Below are 19,910 nucleotides of genomic sequence, written 5' to 3' on the forward strand. Positions count from 1 at the left end.
CCCCGAGGGTGTCCCCACGTCCCCAAGACGTCGCCATCTCCCCAATGACATCACCATGTCCCCAAAGATGTCCCCACAGACGTCCCCAAGGACATTTCCATGTCCCCAAGGTTGTCCCCATGTCCCCGAGGGTGCCCCCATGTCCCCGAGATGTCCCCACATCCCCACAGACGTCCCCAAGGTCATCCCCACGTCCCCAAAGACGTCCCCAAGGATGTCCCCACAGATGTCCCCAACATCACCCCCACATCCCCAAAGATGTCCCCAAAGATGTCCCCAAAGATGTCCCCAAGGTCACCCCCACGTCCCCAAAGACGTCCCCAAAGATGTCCCCAAGGATATCCCCAAGGTCACCCCCACGTCCCCAAAAACGTCCCCAAGGACGTCCCCAAGGATGTCCCCACAGATGTCCCCAAGGTCACCCCCACGTCCCCAGGGATGCCCCCACAGATGTCCCCAAGATGTCCCCAAGGTCGCCCCCACGTCCCCAAGGATGTCCCCAGGGTCGCCCACATGTCCCCAAAGGTATCCCCAAGGATGTCCCCACAGACGTCCCCAAGGTCACCCCCACGTCCCCAGGGATGCCCCCACAGATGTCCCCAAGATGTCCCCAAGGTCGCCCCCACGTCCGTCCCCGCGCCCCGAAGCAGACGGGGGTGGAGGCGGGGGGGGGAGGGGGGTGACCTTTTATTGGAGCCGGGGCGGGCGGGGGCGGGGGTCGGTGACAGCGGGGTGTCCCCCGTCGTCCCCCGGGGGACGGGGGTCACTTGTAGAACTCGTGCTCCTGCTCGTCCTTCTTGATGACCGTCTTGTAGGCCTTCTCGAAGTCCTTGGCCAGGACGATGTAGCGGTTCTCCCGCACGGCCAACATGCCACCCTGCGGGGGATGGGGACACCCCGCGTCACCCCTCCCCCACCTTGTCACCTCCCCCACCTCCCCCCGCCCCCCCCCCCGGCGGCGTCACCCACCTCCTGGCAGATGGAGTTGATGTCGGCCCCCGAGATCTTGTCCGGCCGCGCCACGTCTTGGGACGAGGGTGAAGGAAAAAGGGAGCGGCCACCGCCACGGCGTCCCCTCCCCCCCGCCCGGCGTCTCCTCGGGGGTCCCGATGTCCCCACGGCGTCCCCAGTGGACGCTCGAGTCCCCCGTGTCCCCATGGTGTCCCCAACCCCGACGTCTCCTTGGGGTTCTTGATGTCCCCGTGGTGTCCCCAGCCCTGACATCTCCTTGGTGTCCCCAACCCCGATGTCTCCTTGGGGGTCCCGATGTCCCCATGGTGTCTCCGATGGCCCCTCAAGTCCCCCATGTCCCCATGGTGTCCCCAACCCCAACATCTCCTTGGGGTTCTTGATGTCCCCATGGTGTCCCCAACCCCGACGTCTCCCTGGTGTCCCTAACCCTGACGTCTCCTTGAGGGTCCCCGATGTCCCCATGGTGTCCCCAACCCCGACATCTCCTTGGGGTTCCTGATGTCCCCGTGGTGTCCCCAATGGTCCCTCAAGTCCCTGATGTCCCCATGGTGTCCCCAACCCCGACATCTCCTTGGTGTCCCCAACCCCGACGTCTCCTTGGGGGTCCCGATGTCCCCACGGTGTCCCCAAAGGCCCCTCAAGTCCCCGATGTCCCCATGGCGTCCCCAGCCCTGACGTCTCCTTGGGGTTCCTGATGTCCCCATGGTGTCCCTGATGGCCCCTTGAGTCCCCGATGTCCCCCTGGTGCCCCCAACCCCGACATCTCCTTGGTGTCCCCAACCCTGACATCTCCTCGGTGGCCCCGAAGCCCCCGTGACGTCCCCAACCCTGCCGTCTCCTTGGAGCTCCCCGATGGCCCCACGGCGTCCCCAACCCTCCCTTGTCACCCCCCTTGGCCCTTCCTGGTGTCCCCACGAGGTCCCCAACCCTGCCATCTCCCAACCTTCCCGCCGGCCCCAGCCCGCCGGGATCCCCCCCACCGCCACCCCCACCCGTGGGGGGTGTCCCCCCTCCCGCCCCACCCCCGCCGCCTCCCCGGATACAGTCCTCGAGGTCGACCTCCTCGGAGAGGTTCATCTTCCCGGTGATGGTGGAGAAGATGAGGCGTTTCTGGCGCCGGTCGGGCAGCGGGAACTCGATTTTCCGGTCCAGGCGGCCGGGACGGAGCAGGGCCGGGTCCAAGGTGTCCGCCCGGTTGGTGGCCATGATCACCTGGGGACGGTGGCGAAGGGTCACATGGGCGTCACCGTCACGGCGGGGCAACCACGACCCGACCCACCACCCACGGGATCCACCGGAACCTCAGGGAACCCACCAGCACCCCGAGGAACCCACCGAGAACCTCAAGGGAACCACCAACGCCTCAAGGGACCCCCCCATAGCACCCATGGGACCCCCCCATAGCACCCATCGGACCCCAGGACCCCAAGGACCCACCAGCACCTCAAGGAACCCACCAGCACTCTTGGGACCCCCACAGCACCCATGGGACCCACCAGCACCCCAAGGAACCCACCGAGAACGTCGAGGAACCCACCAGCACCCCGAGGAACCACCAGCACACTTGGGACCCTCACAGCACCCATGGGACCCACCAGCACCCATGGCACCCCAGGACCCCAAAGAGACCCCCCAGCACCCTTGGGACCCCCACAGCACCCATGGGACCCACCAGCACCCCGAGGAACCCACCGAGAACATCGAGGAACCCACCAGCACCCTGAGGAACCACCAGCACACTTGGGACCCCCACAGCACCCATGGGACCCACCAGCACCCCTGGCACCCCAGGACCCCAAAGAGACCCCCCAGCACCCTTGGGACCCCCCCAGCACCCATGGGACCCACCAGCACCCCGAGGAACCCACCGAGAATCTCAAGGAACCCAGCAGCACCCCGAGGAACCACGGGCACCCAAGGGACCTCCATAGCACCCATGGGACCCACTAGCGCCTCAAGGAACCCACCAGCACCCAAGGGACCCCCATAGCACCCTCGGCCCCGCCCCGCCCTCCCCCCCCGGGCCCCCCCACCTTGACGTTGACGTTCTGGTCGAAGCCGTCCATCTGGTTGAGGAGCTCCAGGAGGATGCGCTGAACCTCCCGGTCGGCTGCGGGGGGCGGAACATGACGGGTCGGGGGGTGGGTGCCGAGACCTTCCCCCACCCCTCCCCCCCAGCACCCACCACCCTCCCAAGGACCCTCCGGAACTGACCCCACCCACAGCTGGGGGGACCACCCAAAGACCATGGGACACCAGAAGGTCCCAGAACCCCAGCCGGGGGTTCTCCGGGGGGTTCCTGACCCCCACCCAAGCCCCCGGGACCACCAGGAAGTCCTAGAGCCCCACCACAGGGTTCTCCAGGGGGTTCCTGACTCCAACCCCAGCCCCAGCAGGTCCTGAAACCCCACCACGACCGTCTCCAGGGGGTTCCCGACCCCCACCCGAGCCCTGAAGATCACCCAAGAGGTCCTGAAACCCCACCATGAGGTTCTCCAATGGGTTCCTGACCCCAACCCCAGCCCCAGGAGGTCCGGAAACCCCACCACGAGGTTCTCCAGGGGGTCCCTGACTGTCACCCCAGCCCCGAAGATCACCCAAGAGGTCCTGGAACCCCACCACAAGGTTCTCCAGAGGTTTCCTGACCCCCACCCAAGCCCTGAAGATCACCCAAGAGGTCCTGGAACCCCACCACGAGGTTCTCCAACGGGTTCCTGACTCCAACCCCAGCCCCAGGAGGTCCCGGAACCCCACCACGAGGTTCTCCAGGGGGTTCCTGGCTCTAACCCCAGCCCCAGGAGGTCCCGCGCGTCCCCCCTCACCCCCGGTCTGGGCGTCGAAGCGCTTGGTGGCGATGGCGTCGATCTCGTCGATGAAGATGATGGCGGGCGCGTTCTCCTTGGCCAGGCGGAAGACGTCGCGCACCATGCGGGGCCCCTCCCCCAGGTACTTCTGCACGAACTCCGAGCCCACCACCCGGATGAAGGCGGCTGGAGGGGGGGGGGGGGGCACCCACCGGGGCTGGCACCTTGCCTCTGGGTGGGGGGGGTGGGGTGGCCCCCCGGGGAGCACCCCCGGACCTCCCACGGCCACCAGAACCCCAAGGAACCCACCGGCACCTCCAGGAACCCACCAGCACCCCAAGGTTCTCCCCATCACCCTCAGGAACCCACCAGCTCCTCCAGGAACCCACCACCCACCATGGGTGCCCCCAGCACCCCAAGGGTCCCACCAGCACCCCGGGGAACCCACCACCCCTCATGGGTGTCCTCAGCACCCCAAGGAACCAACCTTCACCCCAAGGGTCCCACCAGCCCCCCAGGGAACCCACCAGACCCCCAAGGAACCCACCGCCCCCCATGGGTGCCCCCAGCACCCCAAGGGTCCCACCAGCACCCCAAGGGTCCCACCAGACCCCCAAGGAACCCACCACCCACCATGGGTGTCCTCAGCCCCCCAAGGAACCCACCAACACCCCAAGGGTCCCACCACCACCTCAAGGTTCTCCTCATCACCTCAAGGGTCCCACCAGCCCCCCAAGGAACCCACCACCACCTCAAGGGACCCACCACCCCCCATGGGTGCCCCCAGCCCCCCAAGGGTCCCACCATCACCCCAAGGGTCCCACCAGACCCCCAAGGAACCCACCACCCCCCATGGGTGTCCTCGGCCCCCCAAGGAACCCACCAACACCCCAAGGGTCCCACCACCACCTCAAGGTTCTCCCCATCACCTCAAGGGTCCCACCAGCCCCCCAAGGAACCCACCACCCCCCATGGGTGCCCCCAGCCCCCCAAGGGTCCCACCATCACCCCAAGGGTCCCACCAGACCCCCAAGGAACCCACCACCCCCCATGGGTGTCCTCGGCCCCCCAAGGAACCCACCAACACCCCAAGGGTCCCACCACCACCTCAAGGTTCTCCCCATCACCTCAAGGGTCCCACCAGCCCCCCAAGGAACCCACCACCCCCCATGGGTGCCCCCAGCCCCACCAAGGGTCCCACCAGCCCCCCAAGGAGCCCCCCACGGGTGCTCCCCCCCCCAACCTGTGGTGTGATGGGCCACCGCTTTGGCCAACATGGTCTTGCCGCAGCCGGGGGGGCCGTACATGAGGACACCCCGGGGGGGGTCGATGCCGATCTACGGGGGGGTGGGGAGGGGACACGGATGGGACAACCTGGAGGTGACCTCGTGGGTGGTGTCTCGTTCCCCCCACCCATGGGTGGCCGCCGGGTCCCACCTGCTTGTAGAGCTCGAAGTGGGTGAGGGGCAGCTCCACGGCCTCCCGCACCTCCTGCTTCTGGATGTCCATCCCCCCGATGTCCGCGTACATCACGTCCGGCTTCTGGTCTGCGAGGAGACGGCGGCCACCCATCAGAGCAGGGGGAGGGGCGGAGGGGGGCAGCCACCGGAGAAGAACCCCGGGTCACCCGGCCTCCCAAGATGGAGTCCCACCACCCATCGGCCAGGATCTCGTCTTTGGGTGAGGCCAAGGGCCAGAGATTCCTCGTCCACCCTCATGGATGGGTGGTGGGTCTCCATCCTCACGTGCCACCAAGAACCTGCCCCAACCTCGTCCCCAAGGTCACGTGGGACCTCGTCCGTGGATGGGTGGTGGGTCTCCATCCTCACGTGACACCAAGGACCTTCCCCAGCCTCGTCCCCAAGGTCACGCGGGACCTCGTCCGTGGACGGGTGATGGGTCTCCATCCTCACGTGACACCAAGGACCCGCCCCAACCTCGTCCCCAAGGTCACGCGGGACCTCGTCCGTGGACGGGTGATGGGTCTCCATCCTCACATGACACCAAGAACCTGCCCCAACCTCGTCCCCAAGGTCACGCGGGACCTCGTCCGTGGATAGGTGGTGGCCCCAGGGAAGGTGGTGGCCCCCAGGGGGTGTTGGTGGCCCCACCTGAGACGGGAGAACCCGGGAATCTCTTGAGAACCTCCTCAGTCCCACCACCCAGGGGGTTCCTGCCGGCTTGGTGGCCCTGGGGTGGGTGGTGGTGGCCCAGGGGAGGCTGGTGGCCCCGGGGGAGGTTGGTAGCCCCCGGGAAGGTTTGGTGGCCCTACCTGAGGCGAGCAGCAGTACCTAAGAACCTCTTGAGAACCTCCTCGGTCCCACCACCCAGGGGGTTCCTGCTGGGTTGGCGGTCCTGCGGTGGGGGTGGTGGCCCGGGGGGAGGTCAGTAGCCCTGCGGGGGGGCTGGTGGCCCCTGGGGTAGGTTGGTAGCCCATGGAGAGGGTTGGTGACCCTACCCGAGGTGAGCAACAGAACCCGGGAACCTCTTGAGAACCTCCTCGGTCTCATCACCCAGGGGGTTCCTGCCGGGCTGGTGGCCCGGGGGAAAGCATTGGTGGCCCATGGGAGGTCGGTAGCCCCGGGGGGGGGTTTGGTAGCCCTTACCGGAGGTGAGCATCATGATGCTGCTGTCGGCCTCGGGGGGCAGGACGTCCACCAGGGCGTTGCTGTGTTTGTGCAGGGCCACCGAGGCGTTGGGCTTCAGCAGCTCCCGGTCGATGGTGCTGAGGATCCGGACGTAGTAGTTGGAACCTACGGAGAAGCCACCGGCCGGGGGTCACCTCCCCTCCCCTGCCCCACAAGTCGTCGTGGGGGGTGTCGTGTCCCCCCCGCCCCACAACGTGCCCCACAAGTGGTCCCACCACCCCACCACCACCCCCAACCGGGGTCTTGGCGTCCATCCCCACGTCCTCACCACGTCCCACGGGATCCCAGCGGGACGAGGCAAAGCTCGGCCCCACAGCGCCACCGCCAGCCCCACGGCGCCGCCGCCCCACGGCCACCTCCAGCCCCATGGCCACCTCCAACCCTTGATGTCCAGCCCCACAGCCCCACCAAACCACCCCATGGCCACCTCCAGCCCTTGATGTCCAGCCCCACAGCCACCTCCAGGCCTACGTCCCCACCACCCCCAACCACCCCACGGCCACCTCCAACCCTACGTCCCCACCACCCCGTGGCCACCTCCAGCCCCACGGCCGCCCCCCACCGGTGGTGGAGCCCACGATGGCAGTGTTCTGGTCGACGGCCTCCAGGAACTGGCCGATGACGAGGGGGATGCTCTGGATGCGCTTCACCTCCTCCTGGGCGTGGAGGAACTCCTTCTTCAGGTTCTTCTGCTCGTCCTTGATGTACTCCTCCTGCACCTCCAGGAACTCCAGCTCCTGCTGCAGCTTCTGCCACCGGCACCGGCCTCAGGGACGGCCTCGTCCCACCCCGGGCCTGCTCCCGAGGGACCTGCTCCCCCCGGAACTCCTCCTGAGGAACCTTCCCATGAGGGACCTGCTGCTGAGGGACTTTCTCCTGAGGGACCTTCCCCTGAGGGACCTGCTCTGGAGGAACCTTCCCCTGAGGAACCTTCTCCCCTTGAAACTCCTCCTGAACGACCTTCTCCCGACAGACCTTCCCATGAGGCACCTTCTCCCGAAGAATCTTCCCCTGAGGGACCTTCTCCTGAGAAACCTTCTTCCCCTGCAACTTCTTCTAAAGAACTTTCTCCTGACGGACCGTCCCCTAAGGGACCTTCTCCTGATAAACCTTCTCGCCCTGCAACTTCTCCCGAAGGACCTTCCCCCGAGGGACCTTCCCCCGAGGGACCTGCTCCTGAGGAACCTTCCCCTGAGGGACTTTCTCCCAAGGGACCTTCCCTGAGAGACCTTCCCATTAGGGACCTTCTCCCAAGGGACCTGCTCCTCCTGGAACTCCTCCTGAGGAACCTTCTCCCGAGGAACTTTCCCACGAGGGACATTCTCCCTCTGGAACCTCTGAAGGACCTTCTCCCAAGGGACCTGCTCCCAAGCGATCTGCTCCTCCTGGAACTCCTCCTGAGGAACCTTCTCCCGAGGGACCTTCCCATGAGAGACCTTCTCCCTCTAGACCTTCTCCTGAAGAACCTTCTCCTGAAGGAACCTTCTTCCTCTGGAACTTCTCCTGAAGGACCTACTCCCAAGGGACCTGCTCCTCCTGGAACTCCTCCTGAAGAACCTTCTCCCGAGGAACCTTCCCCTGAGGGACCTTCTCCCGAGGAACCTTCCCCCGAGGGACCTTCTCCCGAGGGACCTTCTCCCGAGGGACCTTCTCCCGAGGAACCTTCCCCTGAGGGACCTTCCCCCGAGGAACCTTCTCCCGAGGAACCTTCTCCCGAGGGACCTTCCCCCGAGGGACCTTCTCCCGAGGGACCTTCTCCCGAGGAACCTTCTCCCGAGGGACCTTCCCCTGAGGGACCTTCTCCTGAGGGACCCGGCCCCCATCTGGACCCGGCCCTTCTCCAGCCCCCCCCCGCCGTGCCCCACAACCCCCCCCCGTGCCCCACACCCCCCCCCCCCACCTTGTAACGGCTGTAAAGGTCCTCCAGGTCCTCGGGTTCGGGCACCAGGAAGGACAAGGCCGTGGGGGGGCGGGGGGCGGCCAGCGCCGGCAGCTCCTCCTGGGGGGGGGGGACACACACCCAGAGTGAGGGGGTGGGGGGGACACCTCGGGGGGGGGGGGGTCACCTGGGGGGGGGGGGGGCACCCAGGGGTGGTGGGGGGGCACAATCCGGGGGGGGGGGTCACCCACAGAGTTGGGGCGGGGGACACCCGGAGAGTGGGGGGGACCCGGTAAATGGGGGGGGGCAGCTAGAAATTGGGCGGGGGGGGCACGGGGGGGGGGGGGGGGGGTCGCTCCAACACGGCGGCGGCGGCGGCGGCGGGGAAGGGGGGAGCAGCGATGAGGGAAAAGCCCGGACGCGCCGGGAGCGGGGGGGGCGCGGGGGGGGGGGGTCCGGGAGGGTCCCCGGGGGGGGGTCCCCAAGGTGTCGCCGCCCCCCCCGCCCCCCGGCGGCCCCCCCCCGCGACCTGCGCCTTCTCCCCGAGCAGCCCCAGCTCCTCCATGACGGCGCACGACTGACGCGACAGCCGCCGGAACCGGAAACGGCCCCCACTTCCGGAGCTGGGGCGAAGGGGGCGGGGGCGGAAACACGCCCCGCTTCCGGCGCGGGGGGTGATGGGAGACGTAGTTCCGGCCTGGGCGGCCCAGTATGGACCAGTGCGGACCAGTAAAGGCCGCTACGGACCAGTATAGACCAGTGCGGGCCCCTGTGGACCAGTATCGGCCAGTATGGACCAGCGAGGGCCGGTACGGACCAGTATAGACCACTACGGACCAGCGCAGGCCAGTAGAGACCAGTACAGACCAGTACAGACCAGTTTAAACCAGTATAAACCACTACCAACCACCGCCCCGCCCCAGCCACCCCCCCGAATCGGGGGCTCTTGGCCCAAAAGCTCCCGAAATGGCCGGTTTTCAGCCCAAAAGTCCCTCCCAGTCCCCTCCCAGTATCTCCCAGTCCCCCCCCAACCCCTCCCAGTCCCTCCCAGTATAACCCGTCCCCTCCCAGTACATCCCAGTCCCCTCCCAGTACACCCCAGTTCCCTCCCAGTATAAGCTAGCGCCCTCCCAGTCCCTCCCAGTACCCCCCAACCCCCTCCCAGGATATCCCAGTCCCTCCCAGTACCCCCCAACCCCCTCCCAGTATATCCCAGTCCCTCCCAGTATCCCCCCAGTCCCTCCCAGTACCCCCCAACCCCCTCCCAGTATCTCCCAGTCCCCCCCCAACCCCTCCCAGTCCCTCCCAGTATAACCCGTCCCCTCCCAGTACATCCCAGTCCCCTCCCAGTACACCCCAGTTCCCTCCCAGTATAAGCCAGCGCCCTCCCAGTCCCTCCCAGTACTCCCCAACCCCCTCCCAGTATATCCCAGTCCCTCCCAGTATATCCCAGTCCCTCCCAGTATCCCCCCAGTCCCTCCCAGTACCCCCCAACCCCCTCCCAGTATATCCCAGTCCCTCCCAGTATCCCCCCAGTCCCTCCCAGTACCCCCCAACCCCCTCCCAGTATATCCCAGTCCCTCCCAGTACCCCCCAACCCCCTCCCAGTATATCCCAGTCCCTCCCAGTATCCCCCCAGTCCCTCCCAGCACCCCCCAACCCCCTCCCAGTATATCCCAGTCCCTCCCAGTATCCCCCCCAGTCCCTCCCAGCACCCCCCAACCCCCTCCCAGTATATCCCAGTCCCTCCCAGTATCCCCCCCAGTCCCTCCCAGTACCCCCCAACCCCCTCCCAGTATATCCCAGTCCCTCCCAGTACCCCCCAACCCCCTCCCAGTATATCCCAGTCCCTCCCAGTATCCCCCCCAGTCCCTCCCAGTACCCCCCAACCCCCTCCCAGTATATCCCAGTCCCTCCCAGTACCCCCCAACCCCCTCCCAGTATATCCCAGTCCCTCCCAGTATCCCCCCCAGTCCCTCCCAGTACCCCCCAACCCCCTCCCAGTATATCCCAGTCCCTCCCAGTATCCCCCCAGTCCCTCCCAGCACCCCCCAACCCCCTCCCAGTATATCCCAGTCCCTCCCAGTATCCCCCCAGTCCCTCCCAGTACCCCCCAACCCCCTCCCAGTATCTCCCAGTCCCTCCCAGTACCCCCCAACCCCCTCCCAGTATATCCCAGTCCCTCCCAGTATCCCCCCCAGTCCCTCCCAGCACCCCCCAACCCCCTCCCAGTACATCCCAGTCCCTCCCAGCACCCCCCAACCCCCTCCCAGTACATCCCAGTCTCTCCCAGTCCAAAAACGACCCCTCCCAGTTCCACCGCAGCTGTTTATTGCCCCCCCCCCCGCCCCCAGCCACGGCCGGGGAGGGGAGGGGGAGGGGCCCTCCCAAGCCCCGCCCCCTTTAGAGGAGGGGCCAAAGCAGGAGGGGGAGGAGCCAGCCCGGGCAGCCAATGGGGTGGCCCCGTCCCTTCGGCCCGCCTTCCCCCGCCCCCCCCAGGGGCCGCCCTCCCCCCGCCCGCCCCGATGGCGCCTGGGCCCCGGCCGCCATCTTGGGGTCAGCGGCGGCCATCTTGGGGTCAACGGCGGCCATGTTGGGGTCAACGGCGGCCATGTTGGGGTCAATGGCGGCCATGTTGGGGTCAATGGCGGCCATGTTGGGGTCGGCCATGTTGCCGTTGGCCAAGTGGACCCCGCCGTCGCCCTCGCCCCCGTTGACCCCGCCCTCGCCCCCGTTGACCCCCCGGGTGCCGGCGGCTGCCACCTCGGCCCGGGTGGCGGCCATCTTGGTGCCCGCGGCGGCCATCTCGGTGGTCGTGGCGGCCATCGCCGTCACGGCGCCGGCCGTCTGGGGGGCGGCTTGGCGGCCCCCCGGGAGGTTGGTGGGGGGCGGGGCGGCGGCGGCGGCGGCCATCTTGGTGGGGTTAGGGGCGGGCGTGGGGGCGGGGGCCTGGGGGAGGAGCTGGAGGCGGGGCCGGTCGGGGGCGAAGAAGCTCTGATTGGTGGGCGGCGGCGGGGGGAGGGGCCCGTTGCAGAGGTCGCCGGCGCAGCAGGAGCCCGTCAGCCCCACGGCGTCGTCCCCCACCCGCGTGGGGCCGCACTCGGCGTCCCGGGAGCAGCCCCGAACCTCCCGCCACAGCCTCACCCCGCCTGCGGGGGGGGAGGGGGTGGGACACAGGGTGTCACGGCCGCCAGGGCTCCCAGTACATCCCAGTATAACCCAGTTCCCCCCTCCCAGCGCCTCCCGGCCCTCCCCAGTCCCTCCCAGTATAACCTAGTGCCCCCTCCCAGCACCTCCCACTCCCCTCCCAGTCCATCCCCCTCCCCCTCCCTCCCTCCCACTCCTTCCCAGTCCCTCCCAGTATATCCCAGTTCCATCCCAGTCCCTCCCAGTCCCCTCCCTGTGTATCCCAGTATGTCCCAGTTCCATCCCAGCGCCTCCCAGTCCCCCCCCAAACCATTAAGGGGGTCGGGACCCACGGGGTGACAACTGGGCCCCAACTGGGAGGGGACTGGGATAGACTGGGAGGGACTGGGAGGGAACTGGGTTATACTGGGAGGGGGTTGGGAGGGCCTGGGGGATACTGGGAGTGACTGAGAGGGGACTGGGAGGGACTGGGATGTACTGGGAGGGACAGGGAGCAACTGGGAGGGACTGGGATATACTAGGGAGGGCTACAAGGGTACTGGGAGTGAACTGGGACATACTGGAAAGGACTGGGAGGGGACTGGGATGTACTGGGAAGGAGAGGGAAAGGACTGGGAGGAACTGGGGTGTACTGGGAAGGGCCTGGGATGGACTGGGAGGGACTGGGAAGGAACTGGTCTATACTGGGACGGACTGCTGCATACTGGGAGGGACTGGGAGTGTGCTGGGATACACTGGGGTGGACTGGTGTATACTGGGAGGCACTGGGAGCATACTGGGATATACTGGGAGGAACTGGGAGCATACTGTGATGTACTGGGAGGAACTGGGAGCGTACTGGGAGGGACTGGGAGCACACTGGGATGTATCGGGAGGGACTGGGAGCATACTGGGATGTACTGGGAGGGACTGGGAGCGTACTGGGATGTAATGGGAGGGACTGGGAGTGTACTAGGATATACTGGGAGGGACTGAGAGCGTACTGGGATGTAATGGGAGAGACTGGTGTATACTGGGGTGTACTGGGAGGGACTGGAAGCACACTGGGACGTACTGGGAGGGGCGCAGGGCCAAACTAGTCCATACCGGGAAGGACTGGGAGGGACTGGGAGGGACTGGGAACATACTGGGATATACTGGGAGGGGCCTAGGGCCGAACTGGTCCATACTGGGAAGGACTGGGAGGGACTGGGCCATACGGGGACACGATGGGAGCCCCGCCCCCTCCCAAAGCCCCGCCCCCTCACCAGGCCCCGCCCCCTCCCAAAGCCCCGCCCCCTCCACCAGGCCCCGCCCCCTCGCCAGGCCCCGCCCCCTCGCCAGGCCCCGCCCCCTCGCCAGGCCCGGTGCCACCGCCTCCCCCCCCCCCCAGCTCCCCCATTGGCTGACCGAGAGCGAGGCTGAGGTTGCCATGGAAACAGCCGCGCTGGTCGCCGTAGCAGCCGAGGACGCGGAGGGGGGAGCAGGGCCCGGCCTCGGGGCAGCCGAAGCAGCGCAGCCCATTGGCCGGCTGCTCGCTGATGTCATCTGGGGGGGCGGGGCGGGGCGGGGTCAGCCGGGACACGCCCACACGCCCCCCCCTCCCCCCCTCCGCCCCCCATCCCGGTCCGACCCAGGACACCCCAGTATAACCCAGTGCCCTCCCAGTACATCCCAGTCCCTCCCACTCCCATCCCAGTGTGTCCCAGCCCCCCCCCCAACCCCTCCCAGTATAACCCAGTATCCCCCAGTGCCTCCCAGTATAGCCCAGTCCCCTCCCAGTCCCTCCCAGTGCCTTCCACCCCCATCCCAGTACATCCCAGTCCTCTCCAGCCCCCTCCCAGTCCCTCCCAGTATATCCCAATCCCCCCCAGTCCCATCCCAGTATAACCCAGTCCCCCTCAGCCCCATCCCAGTCCCCTCCAGTCCCCTCCAACCCCCCCAGACCCCTCCCAGTCCCCCCCAGTCCCTCCCACTCCCCTCCCAGTATATTCCAGTCCCCCCCACTCCCATCCCAGTACATCCCAGTATGTCCCAGTCCCCCCCACGCCCATCCCAGTACATCCCAGTATGTCCCAGTCCCCCCAGTCCCTCCCACTCCCCTCCCGGTATATCCCAGTGCCCCCCACGCCCATCCCAGTCCCTCCCAGTCCCTCCCAGCCCCCCCGGTACCCGGCAGGGGGAGGGCGCCGTCGGTGCCGAGGGGGAGGAGCCCGTTGCAGCCCCGCCCCCCCCGGCACTGCCGCCGCCGCGCGAACAGCACGAGGCCGGACAGGGGCAGCGCGCGCGCGTTGGCCCCGCCCCGGCCCCGCCCGCACCCGCGCGCGCCCAGCGCCAGCCGCCCGTGACCTGCGGGGAGGAACACACCCCCCCCCAGCCCGGCACGTGACCCCGGCGTCCCCCCGGAAGGGACCCCCCGGCACGTGACACCGGCGGAGACACACACACCCCCCCCCCGGCACGTGACACCGGCGTCCCCCCGGAAGGGACCCCCCGGCACGTGACACCGGCGGAGACACACACCCCCCCCCGGCACGTGACCCCGCGACCCCCCGGAAGGGTCCCCCGGCACGTGACACCGACGCCCCTTCACCTCCCCGGAAGGGACCCCCCCCCCCCGGCACGTGACACCGGCGCCACCCCCCCACCCCCCCGGGAAGGGACCCCCTCCCACGTGACACCGACAGCCCCCCCCCCCCCCCCCCCCCGGCACGTGACACCGGCGATTTCCCCCCCGGCGCCCCCCCCCCCCGGAAGGGACACACACACACACACACCGCCCCCCCCCCAACCACTACCACGTGACACCGGCGGACCCTTCCCCTCCCGGAAGAGACCCCCCTCCCACGTGACACCGACCCCCCCGTCACGTGACCCCCTGGACCCGGAAGAGACCCCGGCGGCCGGCGAAGCCCCACGGGCCGGACCCGGGCGTTCGGGCCCCCCCCGGGAAGGACCCACCTCCCGCCCCACATCCCCGGCCCCACATCCCCGCCCCACATCCCCGCCCCACATCCCCGCCCCACTCACTCCAGGTGAGGGCGGCCAAGGCCTCGGCGCAGACGTCGCTCTCCGGGGGGCAGGTGACGTTCTGGGCCTGGCGGCAGGTCCCGTCCTCCGCCCCACAGCTCAGGCACTCCAGCCCCACGGCGCCGCCTGCCCCACACAGCGCGGCGGGACGGGACGCGTGGGGCGGACGGAGGGGACGGGGGACACGCGCAACCCCCCCCCCGCCCGCCCCATGGCGCGACCCACCGACCGCCACAACACCCCCCTGCCCCACAGCTCCTGCCCCACAGCGCCCTGACACCCCCCTGCCCCTGCCCCAAAGCGGCCCAGCCCCATAATCCCAGCCCCTGACACCCCCCCTGCCCCACAGCTCCTGCCCCATAGCCACCTGACACCCACCTGCCCCACAGCTCCTGCCTCATAGCGACCCAGCCCCAGAGACCTGGGCCCTGACACGCCTCTGCCCCACAGCTCCTGCCCCATAGCGCCCTGACACCCCCCCCTGCCCCACAGCTCCTGCCCCATAGCGCCCTGACACTCCCCTGTCCCTGCCCCATAGTGGCCCCAGCCCCATAGCCCCAGCCTCTGACAACCCTCTGCCCCACAGCTACTGCCCCATAGCGCCCTGACACCCCCCCTGCCCCACAGCCCCTGCCCCACAGCGCCCTGACACCCCCCTGTCCCTGCCCCATAGCAGCCCAGCCCCATAGTCCTGGGCCCTGACAACCCCCTGCCCCATAGCTCCTGCCCCATAGCGACCCAGCCCCATAGTCCTGGGCCCTGACAACCCCCTGCCCCATAGCTCCTGCCCCATAGCGACCCAGCCCCATAGTCCTGGGCCCTGACAACCCCCTGCCTCACAGCTCCTGCCCCCTAGCACCCTGACACCCCCCTGTCCCTGCCCCATAGCGGCCCAGGCCCATAGACCTGGTCCCTGACAACCCCCTGCCCCATAGCTCCTGCCCCACAGCGCCCTGACATCCCCCCTGTCCCAGCCCCATAGCGGCCCAGCCCCGTCGTCCCAGCCGCCGACACCCCCCTGCCCCACGGCTGCCCCCCCAAGTGGCCCTGCCCCACGGCTCCTGCCCCACGGCTCCTGCCCCACAAGCGCCCCCCGCCCCATACCTGGCAGCAGCAGCAGCAGCGGCAGCAGCCGGGCCCCCCCCATAGCCCGGCCCCACATCTCGGCCTTGCCCGTGCCGTGGGGCGCAGCCGCCCCCATTTATGGGTGCGGGGAGAAGGGTGGGGCGAAGGTGGGGGGCCCTCGGGGCTCCCCGCCCCATAGAACGGCCCCCCCCACGGCCTTCCCCGCCCCACAGCGGCCCCTGGGAGCTCTGCCCCATAGCGCTGCCCCACAGCCTTTCCCCGAGCCCTGCCCCATAGATCTGGCCCCCCGTAGTCCTGCCCCACAGACCTGCCCCACCCATAGCCCTGCCCTATAGAATACAGAGCTATAAAACAGCTCCCGTGCTTCTGCCCCATAGATCTGCCCCATAGGCCCGCCCTATAGTGTAGGCCCCACAGGCCTGCCCCATGGCGTACCCCTGATAGCCCTGCCCCATAGCACAGCCCCATAGCTGTTACCACAGCTCTGCCCCATAGCACAGCCCCACAGCCCTGCCCCATAGCTGTTCCCACAGACCTGCCCCACAGCACAGCCCCATAGCTGTTCCCACAGCCCTGCCCCATAGCACAGCCCTGCCCCATAGCACAGCCCCATAGCTGTTCCCACAGCCCTGCCCCATAGCACAGCCCCATAGCTGTTCCTACAGCCCTGCCCCATAGCACAGCCCCATAGCTGTTCCTACAGCCCTGCCCCACAGCCGTTCCCACAGCCCATCCCACGAGCGATTGAGTCACCCCCCAAGTGAGTCACCCCCATAGCGGGGGGGGGGAGGGGCGGGGGGCACGCCCCACCCTGCCCCACAGCGGGGGTGTGCGCGTATGTGGGGCGGGGGCCCCAACGAAGCTGCTTTTAATTAATTTGTTATAAATAAACGAGGGGGGGAAGGGCCCGGTGTGGGGACCCCGGCGTCCGCGCCCCATAGAAAAGGGGGGGGACACAGGTGTCCCGGCCCCATAGAGAGGAGCTGGGGGGGGAGGGGGGCGGGTTGGGGGTGGGGACCCCGGCATCTGCGCCCCATAGAAAGGGGGGGGGGGACCCAGGCGTCCGCGCCCCATAGATTAGTGGACCCAGGTGTCCGGGCCCCACACATCCGTCTCCCGACCTAGATGTGTGGGGCAGCCGTGAGGAGGAGGAGGAGGAGGAGGATGTGGGTCGCGAGGCCGCCGGGGGGCCGGGGGGCGTCGTCGGAGGGGGGGTCGCCGGGCAGGCGGTTGCAGAGCGCCCCACGGCAGCAGTGGGGCAGGGCCTCCCCCCGCAGCCCCCCCAGCCCCACGGGGGTCTCGCACCAGTCCGGGCTGGCGCAGCCCCGAACCAGCCAGGGCTCCCCCGAGGGGCCTGGGGGGACGTGGGGGTCAGCGACCCATAGAGAACCCCCCTGGACCCATAGAACCCTGTAGGGACCCTCCAGACCCATAGAACCCCATAGGGATCCCCCAGCCCCATAGAGACCACATAGGGATCCCCCAGACCCATAGAGACCACATAGGGATTCCCCAGAGCCATAGGGACACCCCAGCCCCATAGAACCCCATAGGGAGCCCCCAGCCCCATAGAGAACTCCCCAGCCCCATAGAGACCCCATAGGGACCCCCCAGCCCCATAGGGACCCCCCAGCCCCATAGAAAACCCCCCGGACCCATAGAGAGCCCACAGGGACCCCCCAGACCCATAGAGACCCCATAGGGAGCCCCCAGCCCCATAGAACCCCCATGGAGACCCCCAACCCCATAGGGATCTCCCAGCCCTATAGGGACCCCCCCTGCCCCATAGAGACCCCATAGGGAGCCCCCCCAGCTCCATAGATTCCCCCCCAGCCCCACACCCCCCAGCCCCACAGACCCCCCCAGCCCCATAGATCCCCCACAGACCCGCCCAGCCCCACAGAGCCCCCCAGCCCCATAGATCCCCCCTCAGCCCCACATCCCCCCAGCCCCATAGATCCCCCCCAGCCCCATAGATCCCCCACAGACCCCCCCAGCCCCATAGATTCCCACCCCAGCCCCACGTCTCGCCCCACCGTAGGTCCGGGCCAGGACGCAGTGGGTCAGGCCCCCCCGGCAGAGCAGCACTTGTGGGTCGCAGCCGTGGGGCTCGGGCCCGTCGCAGCCCCAGCAGCGCAGCCCCGAGGGGGGGGGGTCGGGCTCTGTCGCACCAGTTCACACCAGTTCACACCAGTTCACACCAGGGACACCCCCCCCCACCCCCCCCAGCACCTCCCAGTACATCCCAGTATAAACCAGTGCCCCCCCCACCCCCCCAGTACATCCCAGTATAAACCAGTGCCCCCCCAGCCCATCCCAGTACAAACCAGTATAAACCACCCCCCCCAGTGCCCTCCCAGTGCCCTCCCAGTACATCCCAGTATAAACCAGTCCCTCCTGGTGCCCCCCCAGTACATCCCAGTATAAACCAGTGCCCCCCCAGTGCCCCCCCAGTACATCCCAGTATAAACCAGTCCCTCCTGGTGCCCCCCCAGTACATCCCAGTATAAACCAGTGCCCCCCCAGTGCCCCCCCAGTACATCCCAGTATAAACCAGTGCCCCCCCCACCCCCCCCAGTACATCCCAGTATAAACCAGTGCCCCCCCAGCCCATCCCAGTACAAACCAGTATAAACCACCCCCCCCAGTGCCCTCCCAGTACATCCCAGTATAAACCAGTGCCCTCCCCAGTGCCCCCCCAGTGCCCCCCCAGTACATCCCAGTATAAACCAGTGCCCCCCCAGCCCATCCCAGTACAAACCAGTATAAACCACCCCCCCCCGTCCCCCCCCAGTGCCCTCCCAGTACATCCCAGTATAAACCAGTGCCCCCCCAGTACATCCCAGTCCCTCCCAGTCCCTCCCGGTGCCCCCCCCGCCCCCGCTCACCCCGCGGGCAGCTCCCCCCCCGGCAGCAGCGCACGGTCACGTGACGCCCGCGCGTGCCGTTCCCGCTCTCCAGCCCCAGCAGCGCCCGGCACGGGCCCATCCGGCCGCACCCGCGCAGCTCCTGGGCGCGCGCTGGGGGCGGGGCACGGCGTCAGGGGGCGGGGCCAGGGGCCGGGGGGCGGGGCCAGGGGCCGGGGGGCGGGGCCAAGGCCCCTCTCCTTCCCCCGCCCCCCCCCGGCCCCTTCCGCGCCCCCCCCCAAACCCCCTCCCCCACCCCGGGACCCCTCCCCCACCCCGGGGATCCCCTCCCTCCCCCCCCCTCCTCCCACGGGAACCCCCCCCCAAACCCTCCCCCCCCCAACAGAGACCCCTCCCCCCCCTCCCCCACCCCCAGGGACCCCCCCCCCCTTCGGAACCCTCCCCCCCAAACCCCTCCCCCACCCCCAGGGAACCCCTTCGGGACCCCTCCCCCCCTCCAAACCCCTCCCGCCCCCGCCCCTCCCCCCCGGGGACCCCTCCCCCCCCCGAGACCCCCCCCTTCGGGACCCCTCCCCTTCCGCCCCTCCCCCCCCGGAGACCCCTCCCCCCCCTCCCCCACCCCCAGAGACCCCCCCCCTTCGGGAACCCTCCCCTTCCGCCCCTCCCCCCCCGGGACCCCTCCCCTCCCCCAGCCCCTCCCCCCCCTTGGGACCCCTCCCCCCCCAGCCCCTCCCCCCCCTTCGGGACCCCTCCCCCCCCCAGCCCCCCCCCCCGGTCCCCTCCCCTCCCCCACCCTGCCCGGGGGGGGCGCGTGCTCAGCCACAGGCAGCGGTCGGTGGGGCGGGGGCAGGGCAGCGCCGCGGGGGGGCCCCGGCAGGAGCCGTCGGAGCCGTCGCAGGTGGGACAGAGCAGGGCGGGGCCTGGGGGGAGGGGCGGGCTCGGCACCCCTCCCCCACCCCCGCCCCCACCCCCGGGGACCCCTCCCCCCCCATGGGACCCCTCCCCCCCATAACACCTCCCAAGGGACCCCTCCCCCACCCCCAGGGACCCCTCCCCCCATTTGACCCCTCCCCCCATTTGACCCCTCCCCCCCAGATACCCCACCCATGGGACCCCTCCCCCACCCATAGATGACCCCTCCCCCATTTGACCCCTCCCCCACGAGACCCCTCCCCCACCCCCAGGGACCCCTCCCCCCCATTTGGCCCCTCCCCCCCAGATACCCCACCCATGGGACCCCTCCCCCTCCCCCACGGGACCCCTCCCCCACCCCCAGGGACCCCTCCCCCCCATTTGGCCCCTCCCCCCCAGATACCCCACCCATGGGACCCCTCCCCCACCCATAGATGACCCCTCCCCCATGGGACCCCCTCCCCCCATTTGACCCCTCCCCCCATTTGGCCCCTCCCCCCCAGATACCCCACCCATGGGACCCCTCCCCCACCCATAGATGGCCCCTCCCCCCATTTGACCCCTCCCCCCACGGGACCCCTCCCCC

At 69.0% G+C, this 19,910-nt stretch overlaps 2 protein-coding genes across 5 annotated transcripts; both read right to left on the bottom strand.

Moving 5' to 3' along the window:
- Window positions 1-649: 649 nt before the first annotated feature.
- On the bottom strand, window positions 650-8,931 carry LOC134509106 (26S proteasome regulatory subunit 6B). Its single transcript, XM_063321584.1, has 11 exons — window positions 8,833-8,931; window positions 8,325-8,423; window positions 6,987-7,173; window positions 6,383-6,529; window positions 5,214-5,323; window positions 5,020-5,113; window positions 3,795-3,962; window positions 3,006-3,082; window positions 2,016-2,184; window positions 970-1,025; window positions 650-877 (listed from the first exon to the last, which is right to left on the bottom strand). Exons 1-11 carry the CDS (start codon window positions 8,866-8,868, stop codon window positions 764-766), a joined length of 1,257 nt encoding a protein of 418 aa, XP_063177654.1. The 5' UTR covers window positions 8,869-8,931; the 3' UTR covers window positions 650-763.
- A 1,722-nt stretch (window positions 8,932-10,653) lies between these two features.
- LYPD3 (LY6/PLAUR domain containing 3) lies at window positions 10,654-18,576 on the bottom strand. Of its 4 annotated transcripts, XM_063321586.1 has the most exons (6): window positions 18,434-18,576; window positions 17,582-17,707; window positions 14,460-14,585; window positions 13,602-13,778; window positions 12,840-12,977; window positions 10,654-11,452 (listed from the first exon to the last, which is right to left on the bottom strand). In XM_063321586.1, the coding sequence occupies exons 1-6, from the start codon at window positions 18,531-18,533 to the stop codon at window positions 10,707-10,709; spliced, it is 1,413 nt and encodes a 470-aa protein (XP_063177656.1). In that variant the 5' UTR covers window positions 18,534-18,576; the 3' UTR covers window positions 10,654-10,706. The 4 variants fall into 4 exon arrangements, with proteins under 4 accessions (XP_063177656.1, XP_063177657.1, XP_063177658.1 ...); XM_063321587.1 differs by lacking the exon at window positions 17,582-17,707; XM_063321588.1 differs by lacking the exons at window positions 17,582-17,707; window positions 18,434-18,576 and adding an exon at window positions 15,564-15,834.
- Window positions 18,577-19,910: the final 1,334 nt, after the last annotated feature.

This window comes from Chroicocephalus ridibundus, unplaced genomic scaffold (assembly GCF_963924245.1).
Source record: "Chroicocephalus ridibundus unplaced genomic scaffold, bChrRid1.1 SCAFFOLD_113, whole genome shotgun sequence".
NCBI lineage: Eukaryota > Metazoa > Chordata > Aves > Charadriiformes > Laridae > Chroicocephalus > Chroicocephalus ridibundus.

Bases quoted from the DNA above. Each gene is read 5' to 3' on its own strand.
- LOC134509106 (XM_063321584.1), bottom strand. From the start codon at position 8,868: ATGGAGGAGCTGGGGCTGCTCGGGGAGAAGGCGCAG. The intron at 5,114-5,213 runs GTGGGACCCGGC...ACCCCCCCGTAG, and splicing joins ACTTCGAGCTCTACAAGCAG to ATCGGCATCGACCCCCCCCG. The intron at 878-969 runs GTGGGTGACGCC...CATCCCCCGCAG, and splicing joins TCAACTCCATCTGCCAGGAG to GGTGGCATGTTGGCCGTGCG.
- LYPD3 (XM_063321585.1), bottom strand. From the start codon at position 14,820: ATGGGGCAGGAGCTGTGGGGCAGGGGGGGTGTCAGGGGCTGGGATTAT. The intron at 13,779-14,459 runs GTGAGTGGGGCG...TCCTCCCCGCAG, and splicing joins CTTGGCCGCCCTCACCTGGA to GTCACGGGCGGCTGGCGCTG. The intron at 11,453-12,839 runs GTCAGCCAATGG...CCCCCCCCGCAG, and splicing joins CAACCTCAGCCTCGCTCTCG to GCGGGGTGAGGCTGTGGCGG.